The sequence below is a fragment of the Diachasma alloeum genome, unplaced genomic scaffold (assembly GCF_001412515.2).
Source record: "Diachasma alloeum isolate Michigan unplaced genomic scaffold, Dall2.0 Dall_scaffold_00289, whole genome shotgun sequence".
Lineage (NCBI taxonomy): Eukaryota > Metazoa > Arthropoda > Insecta > Hymenoptera > Braconidae > Diachasma > Diachasma alloeum.
This window is the reverse complement of record NW_021680428.1, coordinates 100,311-121,541: the sequence shown is the minus strand read 5'-3', so window position 1 is coordinate 121,541 and position 21,231 is coordinate 100,311. Positions and strand designations below refer to the sequence as shown.

Sequence of the window (21,231 nt, the reverse complement as noted above, 5' to 3'; positions counted from 1 at the left end):
TAACTCAGTGAAAAGCCATGATACCTTATTTTTTTACATTTTTTTATTCTCCTACGGTATGAATCACGGAGTATTGTCGGATATGATACTCAATTGATTGAATGCACTCAATTATATCAATCGTACTCTACCGAATCGTTATTTATCCAGGCGAAATGATATTTATTAACTCAGTATTCATCATGATTGTGCTAAAGTCATTTATCTACGCGCATATTTATGAGTGATAGAATTAGATTTAGTAGTATGTAGTGCGGTGTAAATACGAATGATCATGATGTAGCATTAAAACAATATTCAATTAGCCAGTAATTATATTGTGGCATTATTATTGGGGATCAGCTGCTGAAGCTGGATCATCCTCTTTTATGTCAAGATCCTTGATGAATTCATTCCAGTTTAATGCTGGACAGCAGTCATCCTCGTCCTTATCGTTCCACCAGGGAAGGGTGCTGATAGGCACCGGTACAACGGGCGGGGATGGATTTATCTTGACGTTCATAAAGTCTAATAGGTCTTGACAATCAATCTCTCCCTCGGAATTGCTCCGCAAGCTGGATTTAAATAGGTGAAAGGAGGTTTCACGACTGTTTTCTTATCGGCGAGTTGTCTGGGATACTTACTGGTTGAGGAGACAGTTGATTAGCTGGCAATCCAGGGGAAGCCTGCAGCCTCGGAGAATTTTGTAGATGTCGGAGGGGGGGAGAAAGCCCGTGCGTGATGGATCCCAGTGATTGATATCCTCGGCGAGGCGGTCCAGGTCGTTCCAGAGGAAACGCGTCAGCTCGGTGTGTATTAAACTTCTGCGAGTAGCCATTTCACCGTGGAAATTGAACATCTAAAGCGCTATAAAAAATTGAACCTTACATACCTCAAATATCCTCGAGTATCTCGTTGCTCATTTGGTTTGAATGCATATCTACGAGCGACTGTAATCATCTCGTGCTCAACAATTCCCTCACCCTTTAAATATTTGATCAAACTCTCTCTAAATTTCTCATAAGGCAGAACAAAAATTCCATCCATCTCTGTGACTGGAGAAAACTCCTCGAGAAATTGTTTATAACAAGGTTTGAGCCCCTCTCTCAGTTTACTCATAATCATGACTGCATTCGCCCTGGAAAATTTATCGCAGTTCAATTCCATGTAGCGTAGAGTATATTCGTCAGCTGAGGTGAGGTAAAAATGAAATCCTCCCAGGTTTAATTCAGCCCCGATGTAGAAATGATGAGGCTCGAAGTATTGGGGCTTCTCGCTGGAATAAACTGTCTGCCCTGGGAGCGGCACTTGCATTCGCTTTTGGAATAATGAACGTGTGAATCCAGTATTTTTGGGGGCATACTCGAAGATTGATATTGTATTGTCCATGAGGTAAACTCGAATGATGAATTGACGTGATGAGTTTTCCGGAATGTTAGATATCATTCTTCCACGGAAGCTCAATACTTTACTGTCGTAGCCTTGTCTAAAAAGAATAGATGAATTTTTTCTATATTTTGACCAAGAATTTTTCATCAAATGTATATTTACTTGTCGAATGCAGCGAATCTAGCATAGTCGATTTTCGGGGGCTTTGGTACGATACTGAAACAATTGCCGAGGGAATCGTCGTAAGAGCCAAAGCCATTGTACGGCGGTGGTTTACGTTTTTCAATAGTTGAACAGTAGTCGGAAGCTGACTCTGGCTTTTCCAATGGCTTAAACTCCTCGATACCATATTTCTCTCTACATTAACGGGTAAATTCGTGATTAAGTCATGAAAAGGGTGCATTTTCCGATGCTTAAAATTAATGAAATATCAATCTGCACCTATAATAGTTCTTCGTTGTCGGGTCAAGATCGGTGATGACGACCTCTCGTCCAAATACATTCATGCTAGTTTCAATGGTAAGATCACTGTCCTTGTAGTAATCCCGCTTAATTTCCCCAGCATTGAGAGCATCAGGAATAAAATAACTCTGCGCTCCACTCTCCCCAAGGACATTCAAAACCGTGAAAGGGTCACTGGAGCCCACCGATTCTATCCCGCTGAAGAACTTTATCGAATACAAATTATAATACACATCACTCGCAAAAGATAATATCCATGGCCATATAGACCATATAGAAAAATTATAATTACGTTACTTTAGGAATTTTCATTCGTTTTATGAAGATAGAACTTCCCTCTCTCCCCGAATTTTTCGGTAAAATTTCCTTAATCTCAATGGTATCGTCCGCCAGATAGTATCGGACCTCTAAATCGTGTATTATTCCGTATTCAGAATCTCTATCGTCCCAATATCCATAGAATCTCAATATCATTCTGTCGTAATTGAGAAATTTCCCCAATGTATCAATTTTGCGGTTCGGTTTTTTCGAAAACGTTGGCTGTAATTTTTCAAAAAATCAATCGTTCGTATTGTTCGTATAAAATGTGGGAACGTATTTAGTGTTTACCACACTCCTGCGCTGAATATAAGGATCACAGGGAAGGTCAATGGGGTCGGGCACTGGAATTCCCATTCGGTTCAGAAATATCTTGGTGAATTTATCACAATTGACTATTTTATAAACTCTTCCGAAGATCTCTGGCTCTTTGCCGATGTTCAGATCGAGAATGTCGTAGAATCTGTAGGGTACGGGGTCGGGCAATGGTATTCTCTGACGTCTGACTAAGACACCCTGCTCAAGACCACTGTTACTTATTGCAGGCTCGACAATCTTCATTGTGCCATCCTCAAGGAAGAAACTTATTGTCACAAGGCGAATCTGATGAGAAGACTCACGTCGTTCTTGGACGGTTTCTTGGAAAAATGCTTGGAACATTAATCTCTAAATGTTGTGAAAAGAGAAGAATCATCATATATGACAATTAGGTGCCTCCTCTACCTACAGGAATGATGAGAGTTTTACGTACTTGACCGTCGTAAGCAATCCATGGCGGTATTCTCGGTTCATCAATGTAGGAATAATTTGACGGATATCTAGAATGCTCCCCAACACTCGGTTTCTCAGCTAAATAATAGACACCATCGTGAATTTTATCGAAGTACTGGGATCGATGGAACTTTGTTTTACCAATCTTTAAGGTAACGAGTTATGAGATAAGACGAATTATCATATTTTTTTAGTCTTCATCATATTATCAGAATTTTCACTGAGGCATTTACCTTATTATCAAAATTAAATCCAGGGAGGCAGGGTAGTGCGCGACGCATTTCTTCTATAAATTTTAGAAATTGAGCGAAAATTTTCGAATAAACTGCAAAGGTGGACCCAATATTACCTCAATTCTTTGGATAATATTACAATCGATATGTTTACTGTTGGTTCCATTGCGTTCCCTTGGTAACAGCACATTCAGAACTTGAATTTAAATGAGGCCACATGGTCCAATATGAGAAACTCTCTCAAGATAATTAAATCTTTATTTCAGCACATTGAAGGGCAATTTATAAAATGCATCAATAACGAAAGTGTATAGCAAAAAAATACTCATAAATATTTGAAGTTTCTCAACAATTCTTATCACTGTAGGTATAATTTATATAGCACAGTGTAAAAAGGTCAGTTTTAGTAGTGAACAGATAGAATTGGATGAATTTTTGCTGTGAGGGTAAACCAACTCATCTGTTTTCATCAATTCACTACTACACCCGTGACGATAAGAAAGTGCCATGTAACAACATAATAGATAGATGGACCAAATGATTGAAAAAGTCGTGATGAACATCAGCATAAATAAAGAGTTGGTTTAGCACTATTGATTCACATATAAAAATTGAAAAAAGCTCGATCATCCTGAAATTTAATCCTTGACCTCTGGCACGAGATCGTACCACGCAGATGTAGCCTTGGAGAGGTCCATCTCCGAGAGATTCAGGTGAACCTGCCCCATGACTTTGGTCCCTGCTGACAGCCAGGCCTTCTGCGTGCACACGGATATCTCCAATGTTCGAGAGTTTAAATCTCCCTGAGATACGATGTACTCGAATTGTTCGTCGTAAATGGGATTACAATTGTCCTTCATTACAGCTGTTTTTCGTTTTGTTTCTTTGTGCTTATCTGGGAGGAGATACAGCTTCACATAAGGATCTGGGATGTTGTTGGGGTCGTTGTGAGGTAGTGGCAGATTTCTGTGGAAAGCAAATGCATGACAAGTTACTTGACAAATGACTGCATCATTTGACTAAAATTAAATGAATTCACTCACGAGATTTTATGCACTACAACCATCAACTTTTGTCTCGGAACACTGTACCGCAGAGTCAGCTGGATCCTTCCGAGTTTAAACTCGCCTGCCGAGGACATCACACTGGGGTTTCGATGAAGAAGCCCTGGCGGAAGATTACTCTCTGACGCATACGTCGGTGTGATGGTCTCCTCCTCGTAATTCCTCTCATCAACAGTCCCGGGATAATTGCCTCCCTGATCAGACCCAGTGTTATTCGTCGAACTCTGCAACGACTCCTTGGACATTTGTTTCTTCAGTGGAGTTGATGGCACACTGCTGCTCTGAGAACCGCTGATATTAGACTCCTGTCTGTCAATCCTCTTCTTTAACGAATTAATGTCCTCGTCCTCCTCGTCCTCCGGGACGTTTTTAGGCCCTTCGTACTTCAGGATTCTCAACGTCGTGGACATGATTAATTTGCTATCTGGTGAGGCGTTGACGAGGTCGTAAGGCTGCTGCATGTCCTCCATGTTGACTTTGGTCATGAGATTCGCAATGTTGTAGACAAGTACCCCCACGACACTTGTCGTTTTCTCGTCGACGATTCGGATGTTCAGGTTGTTTGTTTCTGGATTAGCTACCAAGAAGGAGAAGCCCTGCTCCCAGATTGGATCACAGGAGCGAAGCATCGTGGACGTTCGTTCGGTTTTGCTGCCGACAGTTGCCTCGAGGTATACATCCGGTTGCTTGCTGCCACGGAGACAGGGCAGATTCTTCGCCGAGTCAATGAAGACGCTCAGTAGAGCAGTGCCCATGGAGGTGACTCGCAGCTGTTGAGTTTCCATCAGAGCCTGAATGTCGGAGGAGCCTAATTAGACAATTTTTCTCGATTTATTTCACAAGTGCAAGTTTTTATTACTCACAGCCTGGAGATCCCCAGGATTTTTAGAGAGTGTTAGCCATGTCAATCGGAGATGAACCATCCCATGTTTGGCGAATTCAAGAGTGAACCACTGGAAAAAAACACAACGAATCGTCCATTCATTTCTGCCCCAATAGAGTGTTGATGATAATAAAATATTCGAAGCTTACTGTGTCTATGATTCCTTTCTCCTTGACACGGCTCACTTCAGTCGTGGCTCTGAATTATTCATTCATGAAAAAAATAGAAATTACTCCATAATCATCATCAGTGGAATCAAATTTCGCTGTGAACGAAAGCTATCGTATGCCTCAAATAATTAGCGCGAATCAGTACATTTCCTCAACCGACATTAATAAATGCAGGAGAATAAATTAATAAGATTTGTTGTGACAAAAATTGTGCAAAAGACAACAGCCCATTGGTAAGAAAAAATACATTTTTTGACTAATGCGTATCAAAGAAAAAAGCATATCATCAAGGCATTGGCGTTACTTTCCCGTGCACAGTCAGATACAATTGCCGAGATTCACTGTTTTGTCTAGAATGCATCTGAGATGCATTGAATCATTCAGTGTTTCACTAATATCATTCAACGTCTGGGGTAACAAATTGAAATTTTTCAATTGGTGTGAGAAAATACCTTCCGAGTGGATCATCAGTGCCTGTGTTGTCTTTGTCAAAGAGTCGAGTTATGACTGTATTGGAGGCGCCTGCACTTTCTTCCACTATAAACTTCCACCACACAAGCCGTTTTAGTACACGCTTTCAAAAAAACTTTTAATGATTCAAGGATATTCAATTACTTTGGCCATTTTTTTTCATTTAGTTCCTTTTCAACATTTGGAGAGTTGAACATCAGAGACATTTTACTGATTGATTTCATTCTCCCTTTTGAAGAATAAAAGAACTGAATATCCTTAGTAAAATGTTGGATGATTAACGCACAAAATAAATAATTTATAGTGAGAATGAACTGCCAAAGTTGCAGACGACAGAAGCAGTTGTAACATATTCATTAATAAATGAATTATTATTTAATCTACTGTGCGAGGACTAGGTTTACTTTAGTTATTGATTATTAATATTGGTCGATGGGACTTTGACTCAGGGTATTGCCTCAAACAAAGGAGGGAACTCAACTCGACTACCTTCCGAGTAAATCATCGGTCTCAACCCCAGGAATATTGGGATCCCAATCCCAAACAGATATCGCAGCTTCTAGTCCCAAACTCCATGTATCGATCACAGTCTAGGTGGCACAATATACAATGAATAGACACGGTGTATGTTGTAATATACGTCTTAACTACAATGATCTTCACTCTTATTTCCCCAAATTAGTAAAGAATGAACCAAAAAAGTCATTACTGAAGAGATGAAACGTAATTTCCAGAATTTGATTGATTAAGTTTCACTCTGTCTCACTGAAATGATCAATCACTCCCACAACCATTGCCCAAGCCAATACAATGAATACGGCTAAAGCATAAAGCACAGTTACCTGATTACATAGAAAGTCACATTGATTTAGACATGTTTTATCCATGAGTTATCAAGATGTCATACCTGCCGAGAAGTTCATCCTCCTTGGTGTCGTCCGAGTCCCACACAGATATCCCCACTTGTTGGCCGACGGCTGATGTCACCGTACACTAATTCCGTACAACACACCACGCATCACATCACAAACACACGTATGAAAAATCAGTAGTCAAGTGGTTAGTACAAGATTAATCTAGTCAACAATCAGTTTTTGTTGAATATCTTTGAATCCAAGGGAAATGACGAGATTTTCCAGAGAAATTTTTACAAATATTTATCTATTTCACTTTGATCCTGAGATAAGGAAAAAAACTGATTTGCTGTTCTTTTGAGTGGAATCAATTTATTCCATTTTACCACTTCACCACTGAAATATCTAATAAAACATTAACAAAATCGATTTACTCATCGACTCGTGTGAGCCAATTTTGAATTAAATATATAAAAACTGTTAAATTTTGAATAAATGACATGTACTCATTAGTACTCTGAAATTCTAGAAATCTATAACTCTGCTCGACAAACAATTGTTGTGCATTCATGAGCGAAGCACGTGCATGGAACTGCCCCTAATTAATCATCAAGAAATTATGAAATCGAATAATTGAAAAATGAATCACATACCTCGCACCAAAAATCCCACTTGGGATCGACCGTATTGTCAATGGTTTTTGTTCTAAATTCCTGTGATCCAACACTGATAATAGCGTAAGGATCAGACTTTCCTTTGCCTAGAACACTAATATCTTTTTTCATCAAATGTTTTGCTTGCACCACGTGAATCCTCAAGATTCCCTCGGGTTCTGGCATTTTTAAAATCTCAGCGGGAATGTCGTGACTCAGAGGAATAATCAATTTATTTGGGAGGACTAGGAAACGTGCAAATTGTTCTTTGATGACTTTTCTAAGTATCTGTCTGAAAAAGAACATAAAATAATGATGAATAAGGATGGATGAGTGAGGGAATTTTATTACAAGTAATTTGTATTTTCAATGGAATTATCGAGAATATTCACTTTAGACCAGGAAAGTCGAGGATGTCAGCAGCACCAACGAGATTGAAATCAATCTCTGGATTATTCAAAAAGAATATCTGAACCCCTCCAACGAGTGGCATTACAGTTAACATGGGCTTCAGGACTATTCGGAGCATACCGCGAAGCTGGAAATCTCGTATGCCACCCTTGATGTTGCCAACGGTGAAAGAAATGTCGCAATCTCCAGCGTATCTACAACAGTTATTTGTTATTTTCTCATTTTTGTGAATTCTCCAGTGACATATGAGATGAAGCGACACTTACAGTACTTCACAATCTAATATAATTTCGTTCCTAAATGTATCTTTCTCGTATGTTTTTATTCCATAGATTTTTGGAGGCTGCAAGTATAAAAATAAAAATTGATCATGGAAAATGAAAAAATTGAGACTTTGGCAATATCAGATTGCCATAATTGACCACAAGGCCATTTCCCTCTGCACAAAGATATTGATTACTAAAATCAGTGCATCCTACTTCGCCCCATGCTAAATCCTTGAATAATAATCAGACACTTACAATGCGACCCAATACCAATCTTTCAAATTGGAACCCAGGCATTTTGTACTCCGACAGTGCTGTTGCAATTGCTGGCTTTATCGATTCCCTGACGAGGTTACGCACAAAGTGATTCATGCCCGGCCAAATTTTGTAGAGTACCTGCAGAAGCAATTAATCTTGGATAATTAAATTCCGCGATAGTAACCCATTCATTCAAGGACTACCTCTACTTTTTTCTATTGTGAGAATTGATTGATCGATTTACTAACTTTATTCAACCACTCAGCTCTATCAAAATCAGGGAAATAGACCCAGGATGGTAAATCATTCATTCTATTCGTTATGACATCCTTCTCGTTAGCTAGAACTGTCGCCTGGGCAGTCAGTCTTTTCAGCTCATCATTTTTATTAGTCTCGTATTTCCATACAGAGAGGAACACTGGAGGTAGTAACCAAGCAACACTCCAACGCATGTATCCAAATCCCCAAATAACTCCAACAGCTGCTATTTTCATCAATAATGACATGCTGAATGATCCTATTGTCATATAAGGCGAAGTTGTTTTTGATTTTTGCTCCTCCTCGTCCATTTTTGGGACCTCATTTTCTACTTTGAGTTCACTCATGGCTTATAGTGTTTTTGAATTATTCAGCTGTGAATAGAACAAAGAAACATTTCATTTCATATCTAATAATCCATTGGATTATCTCACTAATAAATAATTTTATATTTCATCGTTAGTAAAACGTCCCCGAAAAAAAATTTCAATTAATTGATTTTCTTATCATGTCGATAATGAATTCTACAAAAGAATGCCATTTATGAATGTGCGATAAACAAATGATTTTTACCAAATGTTTAATATCCTCCGACCAAATTCTACAATGTGAATAAATCTGGTGTCATTTTGAAGCTTGAAAAAATACCTTAAATCGCCATTTTTCAAAAATAAAAAACAGTCAATTTCATTCCATTCACACCCAATTACACTGCATTAAAACCGCTGACCGTTTGAAAAGTATCAACTATCAAACATCGTTGTAACCTTGGCGACTATACTTCCGAGTGTAATAATTCACCGCGAGAAGTATTAAAAAGTATGACGTAAGTCACCATAAACGTGTTTAAAAAATAATCACAATAATGTTGGTTAGAACTCGCGTGAGTAATGGATATTGGAATGTTCTCAGGAACACCTCAAAGATGAATGATAACTTTATCACTCATTGTTTACTTATAATTACGGAGTATTACCCCCACTCAAAGAATCTTGAGAATATATCCTCGCTTATAGAAAACATGTTCAATAACTCTCTCCAACAATGATAAAAAATAAATATTAATCTTGAATGCACTGGAGATAAATAATAATACTTGGATACTTGGTGTACATACCGCTTCAAGCCTCTGGCACTCTGGCTGAAAATAATCTTCCGCAACGGTCCTACCGGTCTAATACTGTCCAACACTCACACCACACACTCCCGTCTCGTCTCAATTTAGGCGCCAACGCAACACAAGGAGACGACAACAAAATAAGAAGAACGGAACATGCGCGGTGACAATAAACACCCGAAAACACTTATCGCAATGTTCGATCGTGTGTATACACACAAACACATGGAGTTTATATGGTGTCTGGCATCTGAAGGTCGCGACGAATCAGCTGATTCGTTGCTTGGAACAACAAAATCACAGTCTGTGTGCTCCCGAAGGTGTCAAAAAATATCTCCACCCCCCATCGCACGTCCAAGATTCCACCTTCACTGCTTCACTATTCAAACAACACGAACACCGGCTCCAATGTAGCGACATCTTGGCCTTCCTCTCCCTTCCACTGCGAGAACTGCGAGCAACTGCGCGAGTGAGCAATGTTTTCCTGGAATTGAGAGTGAAGTTGGTCACGAGTGAGTCCCACAACGTTCGATAGAACAGTTCTGTCAAGTGCATCAACCTCTGCACGCCATTGGGTTGTTCTTCTCCGCAGTCAGCTGTAATCTCTAAACGTCTGGCGCATTATCTTGAAAAAAGGACGATTTTCGGGTTTACGAGGACTTCGATTGACTGAAAAGAGTTGCTGGATACGTGGAGTTGATACTACTAGTGAACGATGGGTCTCATTTGCTCCACAGCGCAGGTAATGTGTTTCTAATGATGTCATTATGACCTATAGCAAAGAATTTTCCTCTGTTTTTTTCCCACTAGAAATTAGTTGAATTATTCATGAATTCGGTAGATTCTAGTTAAATGAGATGTCTCTCATCTTGCTCCACAAGAGAGGTTCTGAAGACAATGTCAATGTCAATGTCAATGTCTGTCTTCCTTTGGTTGCAAAAAATTATAGAGAAACATGAGAAATTGGGCTTCTCTGTTATTCCCTGCAAAGACACTAATTTTATATTTGTCCTCAGCTGGCCTGTCTGTGCGGCAGTACTGCCTGCAGTTTCTGCTGCTCCCAATGTCCATCATGCAGGAACAGCACCAGCTCCAGGATCATGTATGCTTTGTTACTGATGCTAGGAACAATTGCTGCCTGCATTACCCTCGCTCCAGGTCTCCAAGACACATTGAAAAAGGTGAAAAATTGGATCCAGACATTTTTATTCCCTGAATCTTGTCACAAATAAAAATAGTCTTCAAAATAATGTTTAATTTCCATCTCTAGGTTCCATTCTGCGCCAACAGTAGCAACTACTACCCTTCATCATTCACCGTGGACTGCAATTCAGCAGTTGGCTATCTCGCTGTATACCGAATTTGTTTTATCATATCCTTGTTCTTCTTTCTCATGTCGACGATGATGATTGGGGTGAAGAGTTCCAAAGATCATCGAGCCCCCATACAAAATGGATTTTGGGCCATCAAGTATCTCCTCATAATCGGTGGTATCATTGGAGCCTTCTTCATACCTGAAAGATCCTTTGGACCTGTCTGGATGTACTTTGGAATGTTCGGAGGATTCTTCTTCATACTTATTCAATTGATTCTCATCATTGATTTTGCTCACTCGTGGGCTGAATCTTGGGTCGGTAATTATGAAGAGACTGAATCGAAAACTTGGTATGCAGCACTACTGGGTGCAACTTTCTTCAATTACTGTGTGGCTATTGCTGGTATTGCATTGCTCTTTGTTTACTTTACAGAGGTAATTATCAATTTAGTACCGATGATTGAAAAATAAAGGAAAACTTTTTCATTGATTTTTTTTCATTGCAGCCAAACAACTGTAGCCTCCACAAGTTCTTCATATCATTCAATTTGATCTTGTGTGTAATCGCCAGTGCTGTATCGATTCTTCCCAGTGTTCAGGAGCATCAACCTCGTAGTGGACTACTCCAAGCGTCCGTCGTGTCCCTCTATGTGATTTATCTGACTTGGAGTGGAGTTTCTAACAGTCCAGGTGTGCAACAATTCATTCGTTTTTTGAGAGGATAAATGAAGAAATGTGAACGATGATTGATTAAATTTTGACAGATCACGAGTGCAACCCTGGATTATTTGGATCAATCTCCCGCAACAACGTCAAGGATCAGAACGCGATAGCATTCGACAAAGAGAGTGTAATTGGGCTGATAATCTGGTTCAGCTGTGTTCTCTACAGTTCCCTCAGGACCGCCTCCAAGTCCTCCAAGATCACCATGTCTGATAAAGTTCTCGTTAATGACAACGGTGCTGGTAAGTCTCAAATTCATCTCTCATTCTCTATATTCATGTCTTTATCTTCAATCATTACAAAGCAAAACGAAATCATTCTATGCAGTTCGCAACTCAGGAGATCCTTCTCTTATCGACAATGAAGGTACGCACATACTATTAATTATTTAAAAACACATACGTAACACATCATTGTTCGATCATCATTAGACAAAACAGCCGGATTTTTCCATGAAACTTTGACTCTGAGAGTAGGTGTAGTGTGTGCCTGCCTTTTTCGATTTTATTCTCTTGTTTTATGAGTTTAAGGCTGTTATGTCTTTTCATTATATTAAATATATGATGGTATTCATTAATATTCATAATTAAGACAGACAAGTAGTTTAATTGTTCTATTGATTTAGAATTGTGAATTAGTAGAACGAAAAACATTTTGTGCACGTCTATTATTTTGTCTAGCGTTTTATCGAATATAAATAGATTATGTTGCAGTAGAAGGTCGTAACGACGACGCTGAAGGCGGTGGTGAAACCAAAGTCTGGGATAACGAGGAGGATAAGGTCGCCTATAACTGGAGCTTCTTCCATCTCATGTTTGCTCTCGCAACTCTCTACGTCATGATGACACTTACCAATTGGTACCAGTACGTATCACCCTTCTATGGGATTATTCACTAATGAGAATCGGTGTATTCAACTAGTGCAATTAACATTCCGTTCTTTCCTCAGGCCAAACTCATCGCTGCAAACACTAAATTCCAATCCAGCTTCCATGTGGGTGAAAATAATATCGTCTTGGATGTGTCTCGGTCTTTACGTCTGGTCCCTTGCAGCTCCTGCCGTCTTGACAAATCGAGACTTTTCCTAAATTCTCCAGTGTGCATTTATTGTTAATTGAAAAATCCGTGACTTCGTTTTACATTTAGTAACGATTGGATAAAACGAGATGAATCAAATAGAAATTGATGTTATGCAGCTTCAGTTTTTTTTGTCAGCATGAGAGCTACATACAAGGTTCTCAGACAAAATTGTCAATAAAATCAATTCATCTTGTTTTTCCTCCACTATTCAATTGAGAACAAATACTAAAGAAAGTATAATATAAGTTGGAAAACTTTCGTGATATTTCCATCAACTGCGCCTTGAGCTAGTGTATCCTTCGTTATTTTCACAATTTCTCCTCCTTTTTATTGTTACCTGTGATGATTGATAATTTACATCGGCAGATTATAAGTTTTCCTTTATACGAAAAAGAATTGATTGAAATTAATAAACAAATACTACGTATACAAATGTTTTTATGTATTTTATCCCAGATGTTTGTCACTCTTAATTAGTTGGTATAAAAGTGGAAATAACATAAAAAATTAAATCTAGCTAATCACTGTGCATATTACAAATTATTTACAATTGGCCAGAGTCACTCTGAAAAGGCAAATGTGAAAAATTCCTGTGGGAATCTAAACAAGTTATACTATAAATACAGAATCGTAAAAGTGGCACAATACGGGCAAGGTAGAGGGACTCAAGTGTCGTAATATTTAAAAGCATAATCAGACTATTTACAAGAGTCATAATTGACCATTTTTAGTTGGAGATTTGGCTTATTCAGCTTTTAATGATTTTGAAACTGTTGCTGGCTTCCTCAGGAGGTAAGTCTTGAGATTTTGGAAGGGCGAATCGAATAGTAGAGTGAGAATCACTGACGTCAGAACTATCCACCCAAGTTCGTGGAAATTGAACTGCAAGAGAATTCATTTTTTTATTATTATAAAAGTAAGAATTTTAATATTCCAGTGAAATTTTTATTCTACACCAATACCGTCCCTCTCTGGAAATTTTGTGAAACACTCAACTTTTATTTCATCACTCTCTCTCTCTCTCTATCTCCCCAACTTTGTCAATTTTTCCTCCATAAACTAGGCCATTCCCAGTAACTTCTAAATGAGATTCGTAATTCGTACGAGGAACTCGATAAAATCACACAAGTTTCATCCTTGGGATAAAAATCAACTCGCTTTTTTGTTTTTCTCTACCACTACACTAATGGAATAAAATAGTTTACCAGCATTCTGAAGAACTCGTAGTGATCTGCACTCCTCGTCTTTCCAACGTTGAAAAAGAAGACGGGAAACTGCGTGAGATAAATGGCGTAGCTCAATCGTGTACAGATTATGAAGCCTCTCCATGCGAAGAGTCCACTGAACCATCCTATAAAAACCAATAATTAAAACAATTATTCAGACAGGAAAGGCAGGAAAATTTCACTCAAAATGTGAAGGACGGCCCATGTTGCCCGGGACTTTCTAATTTTTTCCAGATTTTTGAAACGTTTTCTAATAGTTTCAAATGGAGAATCGTATTGAAATGTTGAAACTTTAAATAACAAACTAATGGCGGTAACGAGAGGTCAAACGAGGGGGGTCAAGTGAATTTTTTTCATTTAATAAATGGCCAAAATGAAACAAGTTTTTCCTAATTATTTTTAAATTCATGAAAAAAATTCCGAATTTGAAGGAAAAAAAACTCTAAAGATGATTAAAAATCACATCTATTGGTCTGTCTACCCCGGGTATTTCCGGTGTGCGAGAGAAAGGCAATCCAGGCGAACAAGGCACACCATCCAATGGGTGCAAAAGCGTTGTACATAGCTGCATGAGTGGGATTATAAACATAATTGATGGAGCCCATTCCAGCGGGTCCAAAGAAAGCCCCAAGAGCCATCAGTGTCGTCAAGGTCCAGCCCAGTTGAATCATTGACTGTGATAAATTATCCATCATTAAATCATGCATCCAATCTAGATATAATTAATTGAATATTTTTTCCAACAACTTTTACCTTGTTAATTTTGTAGCCCTTGGGGCATATTCTCAGAAAATATCCAACGAAAATACCTATTATGTACACTGTTAATCTGTGAGTCGGTAGAATGTACGATAAATTGGCTGTGTCGAATAATTGCCGGATTCTGTGGATAAATTAGGCAAATGTTAGACGGTCTAATGAAGTATCAGTAGAAAAATACTTGAAAGCATTCTTCTGTCGTTGAGTCATTAAATTCCATGAGAGTACTTACGAGGTGCCGAAGAACACGTAATTATTCAGTCGTTTGAAATACGTAACGTAGTAACGAAGTCCAGTTGAGAAGAGGGCAATTGCGGTGAGAATTAAACCACCGAATTTTGGATATTTATAGAGAGCTAGGATCATTATTGGGGAGAGGGCGAATAGTTGAGTGTCGATTCCAATGTGATGGGTATGGGTGAGACACTGTTACAAATTAAATATTTGTCATTTTTCCATTAACAAAAAAAAAAAAAATTTAACTCGATATACTTACCATGTTCTCGAATCCAAAGTAATTATGGATAAAAAGAAAATTTCTCCACCAAGTTTTCTTACAAATATCTGCATGATGTGTTACAACAAGATTCCACTGCGGTCCAGATCCAATATATGGCATAATAAACATGCAGAATAAAATGAGTGCACCCAGAGTTGGGACCAATCTACAAATCAATCGAATAGTAAAATATTATGAAATCGGAATTCTAAACACCTACTGCCTACATTGGTTTATGCTAATAATAAAACCAAGTACCTAAATAATCTCGATAAGTATTCCTTCCTCACGTGGATTTCCCCCGACTTTCTAAGTCTTCCCACGAATGAATAGGTAGTCAAAAGGCCAGAAAGCATAATGAAGGGATCCGTATAGAGACTCGCTGCGCGTCCTATCACGGTCCAAGGACGGCCCAGGTACTATATTTCATTTACGAATACATGTGAAAGAGATGAATAATAATGAGGGGAAAACATGTGATGATACCCGGACAAAGATATTTTCAAAAAAAGAAAAAAAAAGTGAACAGATTTTATGCTTCGCCTGAAAATTTATGCAATTTATAATTATACCTCGGCCATGCCAGTTCTATTGACATAAGGATTGAAGAACAACGCCATACTCTTATGAGCAACAATGAGCATAAGAGCATTAATCGCCCGGATGCCATGCAAAGTCGCAATGTCATCGTCTCCACGTTTCATGGACAAGAGTTTGCGTAGATTCCTCTTCAAGGAGAAGGCAAGAACAATTTCGCTGACATCAGCTTGCAGATGATCGCACACTGCGGCTATGACAGACAATCCAATGACAAGGATGAAGAAAAGCCTGTAGAGGAGTGCAAACAATTATTGCCTAGGGCACAGCAGCTTGAGTAGAGAAGTGGCAATAATGATTACCCAACGATGATAGTTTCCGTAGGAAGCGGCTCGGTCCTCTGAACTTGACACATTTCCCGGTCCACTTTGACCGTGACGTTGATTCCAGTCTGGCTCGTGTACTTTGAGATTGTAGCTCTCAGTGATGTTTCAACATCCTGAGAGGTACATGACGATGGCGTGCAGACTGCCCACTGGACCGTACTGAATCTTGGCACTCGGTGGCCCGGCTGAAGGGTCATTGCATCAAATTCACTCAAAATTTATAGGCTTGTGACATTTACCATGTAATCAAGCGAATGATATTATCGTTAGAAATTTCACGATGGTGGCCTTGAAGGTCTACGAAACTCTGTGGTGCAATGGAGGAGCTGTGGGCTTTATAAGCCCGAGAATTGGAGTTTAATGATGACTTGACGAATTATTTAAGCGTACCAAATTTCCAAACGTCAATGATAAGATGATTCAACGAATTATAAAAGTTGCATTTACTCACGTCAGTTATATTACTCCTAAAGGCATAGTGAGAATGCACCAGTCGGTGGATCTCCTTGAGATCATCTCGATTATGATCTATTTCGAGTTGGAGATATGCTAAACAGTACTGACCATGGATACCTCCGGTACCTTCGAGACCCAGACATTCGTCGAAATCGCCTAGTTGATTAATATTGCCGCTCAGGAGGCCTGAGGGAATTTTAGCGGTGGCATCAAACACTGGAATTTTTAATAATAATAATCCACTATTGAGTGGTTGAATACGATGAGAGTGTAGCCCGGAATGAGTTTTTTCAGGGGAGTTTTATTGCAGAGCCAAATGAGAATAACAAGAGAAGGTAGAGAATTGTATTGAAAAATGTGGACACTGTTGGCCGTTGTCGAGTACCTTTCTCATAATTAAATCTACAACACAATGCCCACGATCCAAATAAAAATCAGTCAAGCAATTAATTTCAATTCAACAAGAGACGGAAGTTTAACAAATTTTGTCGTGCTGATTTCGCAGAATACTACAAGTAGGAAAAAAAACTCGATAATATCCACTTTTTCGTGTATATTCAATGAATCGATAAATTATTAGAGTGATCCGACGAGGACAGGTACTACGAATATAAATTCCTCTCTAAGCTTTTCCTCATTCCAATCAATACATGAACTTACTCTGCAATGCCCAGAGGCTCATTCTCTTGAGCTCTCGATGATATATCTCAGACTGCCTCCTGCACTCGGGACTGACGGCACCCGCGGCCGGATCAAACACCGGAGTAATGGAAAATAATTGCTCAATTTCATTGTCAACCTGATGCTTATATTTGTCTGTTGAAGAGAGAAGAAAGTATGCCTAATGAAAATTGTGCTTGTTTTTTTGAAAGTCGAGCTAAAGGAGAGGATGGAATAATGCTTAAATAATTGTCGGTGATTTCAAAATACTATTGTGTACTGGTAAATGATTCTTGCACCAACGACGGACGTGCGTAGTGTGTTAAATGCTAATAACAACCCCGGGGGAAATTGAATCCAGTATATGTAACGGAGACACGACGGTTATGTGGACAATAACGTTATCTATGGGAAATTTTAACGAAAGTTTGGAAACAGCGGACGGAAGAGTTGACCCGTTTACACAATATTATTGTGATTAATCGTGTGTGTGGGGGGGGGGGGTTATCTGATGATCTCATTGCAAATAAATTTTTAGCATCATCTCTGACAAATCCCAAATAAATTCATCAAATTTAATGGATATTTAATACAACACACGTAATCTGATTTTTATCGAGTTGTTATTGAAAACCTTTCCTTGTGTTTTTTATGTTAAATCGAATAGCCCAATTGATGGCTCAATCAAAAAAATATTTAAAAGGTCGGTCAAGCAAAAAAGACCATTTCGTGGATCGTGCGTTCAAGCTATAATTTTATACAAAAACTGAATGCGGATGTGCAATTTCCTCCTACCGCATAAAAAATCAACGCGGCTGATGTAATATCGAAAAAATATTGAAATCCCAAGGCATAAATTTCACATCTAAAACATTTGCTTTTCCAATGTGTAATAGAAAAGGGTCGAATTGGATAGCCAAATATTTCTAAACTCTATGTTTAATTTACTAAAAAAATGGGCACGAGAATTTGTATTTGTACAGAAACCTTCTAAAGTCCCTAAAACCAAACTGTCTAATGCTTTCACACTCGAGTGTTTCACAACATCTTGTTTCTTAACATGAGATTCACCAATAACTGAAATTCAACATCGTAAACGTCCAATGACAGAGGATGGAGATATTCGTGTGTCTAACGAAAGTCTGAATGCATTTGAGAAATGGGGTCGAATGGTATTTTTCAATGTTATGCCTAAACAAGGTACTTCTTCCGCGGATTTTTATCCCCCGAATGATAAAGAGTTTTTTCCACGTGACCGAGTAATAGACAGATAGTACGGATCCTATTCTAAAAAGAACATACGCTGTAAGCTGTAGCGTAACACTCATTCCTCAAATTTCATTGATCGAACATTCGGATCCGCCCGCACGTGTTCGACTTCGGTCGGTTATCGTGTCACGATTTGTCTTTAACACGCGCGCTCAACCGCACGATCGTTCTTGTGGAAAAAATGAAAACTGCAAAAAAAATTTTTCCACCGGGGGCCAAAGTGTCAGATCTTGGATTTTTTCAGGGGGAAAGTCGGTCAAAGGGCCACAAGGGTCACGAGGGCCAAAGTGGCAGATCTTGGATTTTTCCAGGGGGAAAGTCGACATTCGCCAAAATTAAATTTTTTAGCCGAGTGAACGTTGATTCCAACTATTTAAGTGACGGGCTATTCAGAACTCTCAAAAGTATACGCAAAAAGTGAAAACTGAAAAAAATTTTTTTTTCAGATTTTCAAAGGGTCAGATTTTCCGTTTTCCCAGGGGGAAAGTCGACTTTCGCCAAAATCGAATTTTTCCGCCGAGTGAACGTCGATTATGTATTTTCTGACCCGCCTAATGCCACTGCGCCCCTCACTTGCCCCAGAAATGCAGAAATAAAAAAATTTTTTTTTTCACCCGGAGCCAAAGTGCCATATTTAGGGTTTTTTGGGGGGAAAGTCGACTTTCGCCAAAATTGACTTTTTCCGCCCAGTGAACGTCGATTCTGTATTTTCTGACCCGCCTAATGCCACTGCGCCCCTTACTCGCTTCAAAAATGAAGAAATAAAAAAATTTTTTTTTTCACCCGCAGCCAAGGTNTTCGCCAAAATTAAATTTTTTAGGCGGGTGAACGTTGATTCCAATTATTTAAGCGACGGGTTATTCAGAACTCTCAAAAGTATACGCAAAAAGTAAAAACTGAAAAAGTTTTTTTTTTCAGATTTTCAAAGGGTCAGATTTTCCGTTTTCCCATGGGGAAAGTCGACTTTCGCCAAAATCGAATTTTTTAGCCGGGTGAACGTTGATTCCAACTATTTAAGCGACGGGCTATTCAAAACTCAAAAGTATCCTATTCTAAAAAGATCCTATTCTAAAAAAAACATACACAGTAAGCTGTAGAGTAACGCTCATTCCTCGAGTTTCATTGGTCGAACATTCGGATCCGCCCGCACGCGTTCGACTTCGTTCGGCTTTCGTTTTTCGTTCCACGATTTGTTTTTAACACGCGCGCTCAAGCGCGCGATCGTTCTCGTGAAAATAAAACCGGATCACCCTAGGGTACTAGTTAGAAATTAATTGACGTGTTGCATTACTTTCATTTTATAGACATCCTTGAGATTCCAGGACAAGAAAAAATCATCAAAGTAGGATAGATCATTTGATATTCATTTGAGCTTTCATCGTGACGGATTAACCGAATACCCAAGGACAACTCCTGTTACTCATGACTACTTTTCTTTGGTATCATAGGAAAATCGTCATTAATCAATTTATTGCGTGAATTGGTAAAATGGCATAGGCTAGAATATTGAATAAAATCAGTAATGAAGGATTTTGTAAGATGCAAAAAAGGCTTTTGGGCTTTTCTTTTGATAGCATTCATTTCAGTGATAAATCAACAATTAATAAGAATGTCCAAATTGACTAGACTTGAATTTTCTTCTTCTTTGGTATTGCCTCAGCTAGAATGCAGAAAGCTATGTTATTCCCGTCTAAAATCACTCCAACTCTATTCTCCATAAATCCACAGTCAACTGAAATAAACAATGGCAAACTACTCGATTGGAAGATGCGGATCCACTCTTCGTCTACCCATCCCACGCCGAGAGAAATTCCTTGAAATTCCCCAGTGAAATTGCAAATCAACCATAAACGCCAATCAATAAAATAAATAACAACTGGAATATTTATTGAAACAGCCAACGTTGTATGGCGATTTCGAAACTGAGTGACGTTTCATTAAGTGTCTCGGTTCTCAATAAAACCCAGTACAGTGCGCATTTACCCTCTATACAGTAGCCACGTAAAATCATATGCATTTGTATTCATAGGTAACTCACGAATCGTGTGGAGGATCGCGAAATAAATACAAACGAATAGCGTCCTTGCGGTTGCATTTATTTATGCTCATTCAAATGTTAAAATGTCTTTTCCCTGCTACCTAATGGAATTGTTGCGCTTCATGACCTTTGAATTATGCAGTATCCAGGAGGATAAGGATAACATCTCTCCCGAACATCGGCGTCTTATAACATTTCCTCTTTATTGTCTTGTCTTCCTCTTGAAATTCCGGCTTTTAATCGCAAAATTCCAAAACTTATTTCAAATGTAAATATGAATGCTATTGTTAAATGAATGAAAAAATAAAATTACCGTAATAAAGATTAGATTTTTGTCTGTTACTCAAACTCTCAGAACTCCAAATAAAATCATTAGCCGTTGCACTCTGATTTCTCAAATTATCAACAAGATCAACGAACGTGAAATTCTCCGACACATCCGATTTATTATGCGTGAGGACTCGCAGGATTTCTTCGTCTTCGAGACTCTTCAGAGCAGAAGTCGAGAGAATATCCACGGTTTTTGCGGCCAAGACCGAAGGAAACACACAACACAAGATCCAGATTAATAGTGTCCAGGATATATGCATCTTGTCACACAATTTTTATTTTATTTCTTATTCACTTGAGGAGTTAACGTTAGCTCCCGAAATTATGAGACTAGAACATCTTGAGGGTTTTGCAGAACCGATGGCTTCTTTCTACCAAGGTACGAGTTGAAATGAA

At 38.7% G+C, this 21,231-nt stretch overlaps 4 protein-coding genes across 11 annotated transcripts; 1 reads left to right on the top strand and 3 right to left on the bottom strand.

The window, feature by feature from the left end:
- Positions 1 to 59: 59 nt before the first annotated feature.
- LOC107038838 (EF-hand domain-containing family member C2) lies at positions 60 to 3,371 on the bottom strand. The gene is made up of 10 exons (XM_015258140.2): positions 3,341 to 3,371; positions 3,153 to 3,244; positions 2,900 to 3,064; positions 2,440 to 2,814; positions 2,128 to 2,370; positions 1,810 to 2,036; positions 1,531 to 1,725; positions 872 to 1,465; positions 624 to 803; positions 60 to 554 (listed from the first exon to the last, which is right to left on the bottom strand). The coding sequence occupies exons 1-10, from the start codon at positions 3,369 to 3,371 to the stop codon at positions 329 to 331; spliced, it is 2,328 nt and encodes a 775-aa protein (XP_015113626.1). The 3' UTR covers positions 60 to 328.
- A 21-nt stretch (positions 3,372 to 3,392) lies between these two features.
- On the bottom strand, positions 3,393 to 10,084 carry LOC107038884 (extended synaptotagmin-1). 3 transcript variants are annotated; one of them, XM_015258194.2, is made up of 11 exons: positions 9,558 to 10,084; positions 8,431 to 8,814; positions 8,180 to 8,320; positions 7,925 to 8,001; positions 7,640 to 7,852; positions 7,248 to 7,539; positions 6,230 to 6,330; positions 5,249 to 5,297; positions 5,080 to 5,169; positions 4,196 to 5,007; positions 3,393 to 4,118 (listed from the first exon to the last, which is right to left on the bottom strand). In XM_015258194.2, exons 2-11 carry the CDS (start codon positions 8,785 to 8,787, stop codon positions 3,791 to 3,793), a joined length of 2,460 nt encoding a protein of 819 aa, XP_015113680.1. In that variant the 5' UTR covers positions 8,788 to 8,814; positions 9,558 to 10,084; the 3' UTR covers positions 3,393 to 3,790. The 3 variants fall into 3 exon arrangements, with proteins under 3 accessions (XP_015113680.1, XP_015113681.1, XP_015113682.1); XM_015258195.2 differs by lacking the exon at positions 6,230 to 6,330 and adding an exon at positions 5,722 to 5,813 and having other exon boundaries at positions 9,558 to 10,083; XM_015258196.2 differs by lacking the exon at positions 6,230 to 6,330 and adding an exon at positions 6,648 to 6,733 and having other exon boundaries at positions 9,558 to 10,081.
- On the top strand, positions 9,974 to 13,108 carry LOC107038886 (probable serine incorporator). Of its 6 annotated transcripts, none has more exons than XM_015258199.2 (8): positions 9,974 to 10,299; positions 10,574 to 10,738; positions 10,828 to 11,307; positions 11,379 to 11,562; positions 11,637 to 11,837; positions 11,923 to 11,961; positions 12,297 to 12,459; positions 12,545 to 13,108. In XM_015258199.2, exons 1-8 carry the CDS (start codon positions 10,273 to 10,275, stop codon positions 12,681 to 12,683), a joined length of 1,398 nt encoding a protein of 465 aa, XP_015113685.1. In that variant the 5' UTR covers positions 9,974 to 10,272; the 3' UTR covers positions 12,684 to 13,108. The 6 variants fall into 6 exon arrangements, with proteins under 6 accessions (XP_015113685.1, XP_015113687.1, XP_015113686.1 ...); XM_015258201.2 differs by having other exon boundaries at positions 9,975 to 10,299; positions 12,312 to 12,459; XM_015258200.2 differs by having other exon boundaries at positions 9,975 to 10,299; positions 12,309 to 12,459.
- LOC107038885 (O-acyltransferase like protein) lies at positions 13,097 to 21,221 on the bottom strand. Its single transcript, XM_015258198.1, has 12 exons — positions 20,819 to 21,221; positions 17,199 to 17,354; positions 16,534 to 16,754; positions 16,059 to 16,267; positions 15,732 to 15,987; positions 15,418 to 15,578; positions 15,157 to 15,325; positions 14,893 to 15,086; positions 14,655 to 14,784; positions 14,383 to 14,575; positions 13,881 to 14,026; positions 13,097 to 13,557 (listed from the first exon to the last, which is right to left on the bottom strand). Exons 1-12 carry the CDS (start codon positions 21,093 to 21,095, stop codon positions 13,420 to 13,422), a joined length of 2,250 nt encoding a protein of 749 aa, XP_015113684.1. The 5' UTR covers positions 21,096 to 21,221; the 3' UTR covers positions 13,097 to 13,419.
- Positions 21,222 to 21,231: the final 10 nt, after the last annotated feature.

What these genes read in the sequence shown, in the direction of transcription:
- LOC107038838 (XM_015258140.2), bottom strand. Translation starts at nt 3,371, where the DNA reads ATGTGGCCTCATTTAAATTCAAGTTCTGAAT. An exon ending in AACGAATGAAAATTCCTAAA is followed by an intron (nt 2,037 to 2,127) that starts GTAACGTAATTA and finishes TATTCGATAAAG; the next exon opens with TTCTTCAGCGGGATAGAATC. An exon ending in GATACTCGAGGATATTTGAG is followed by an intron (nt 804 to 871) that starts GTATGTAAGGTT and finishes GGCTACTCGCAG; the next exon opens with AAGTTTAATACACACCGAGC.
- LOC107038884 (XM_015258194.2), bottom strand. Translation starts at nt 8,787, where the DNA reads ATGAGTGAACTCAAAGTAGAAAATGAGGTCCCAAAAATGGACGAGGAG. An exon ending in GATTGGTATTGGGTCGCATT is followed by an intron (nt 8,002 to 8,179) that starts GTAAGTGTCTGA and finishes TTATACTTGCAG; the next exon opens with CCTCCAAAAATCTATGGAAT. An exon ending in CTCGACTTTCCTGGTCTAAA is followed by an intron (nt 7,540 to 7,639) that starts GTGAATATTCTC and finishes GTTCTTTTTCAG; the next exon opens with ACAGATACTTAGAAAAGTCA.
- LOC107038886 (XM_015258199.2), top strand. Translation starts at nt 10,273, where the DNA reads ATGGGTCTCATTTGCTCCACAGCGCAG. An exon ending in TCCAAGACACATTGAAAAAG is followed by an intron (nt 10,739 to 10,827) that starts GTGAAAAATTGG and finishes TTCCATCTCTAG; the next exon opens with GTTCCATTCTGCGCCAACAG. An exon ending in TGGAGTTTCTAACAGTCCAG is followed by an intron (nt 11,563 to 11,636) that starts GTGTGCAACAAT and finishes AAATTTTGACAG; the next exon opens with ATCACGAGTGCAACCCTGGA.
- LOC107038885 (XM_015258198.1), bottom strand. Translation starts at nt 21,095, where the DNA reads ATGCATATATCCTGGACACTATTAATCTGGATCTTGTGTTGTGTGTTT. An exon ending in AAAATCTAATCTTTATTACG is followed by an intron (nt 17,355 to 20,818) that starts GTAATTTTATTT and finishes TCTCTTCAACAG; the next exon opens with ACAAATATAAGCATCAGGTT. An exon ending in GCACACCGGAAATACCCGGG is followed by an intron (nt 14,027 to 14,382) that starts GTAGACAGACCA and finishes TGGTTTTTATAG; the next exon opens with GATGGTTCAGTGGACTCTTC.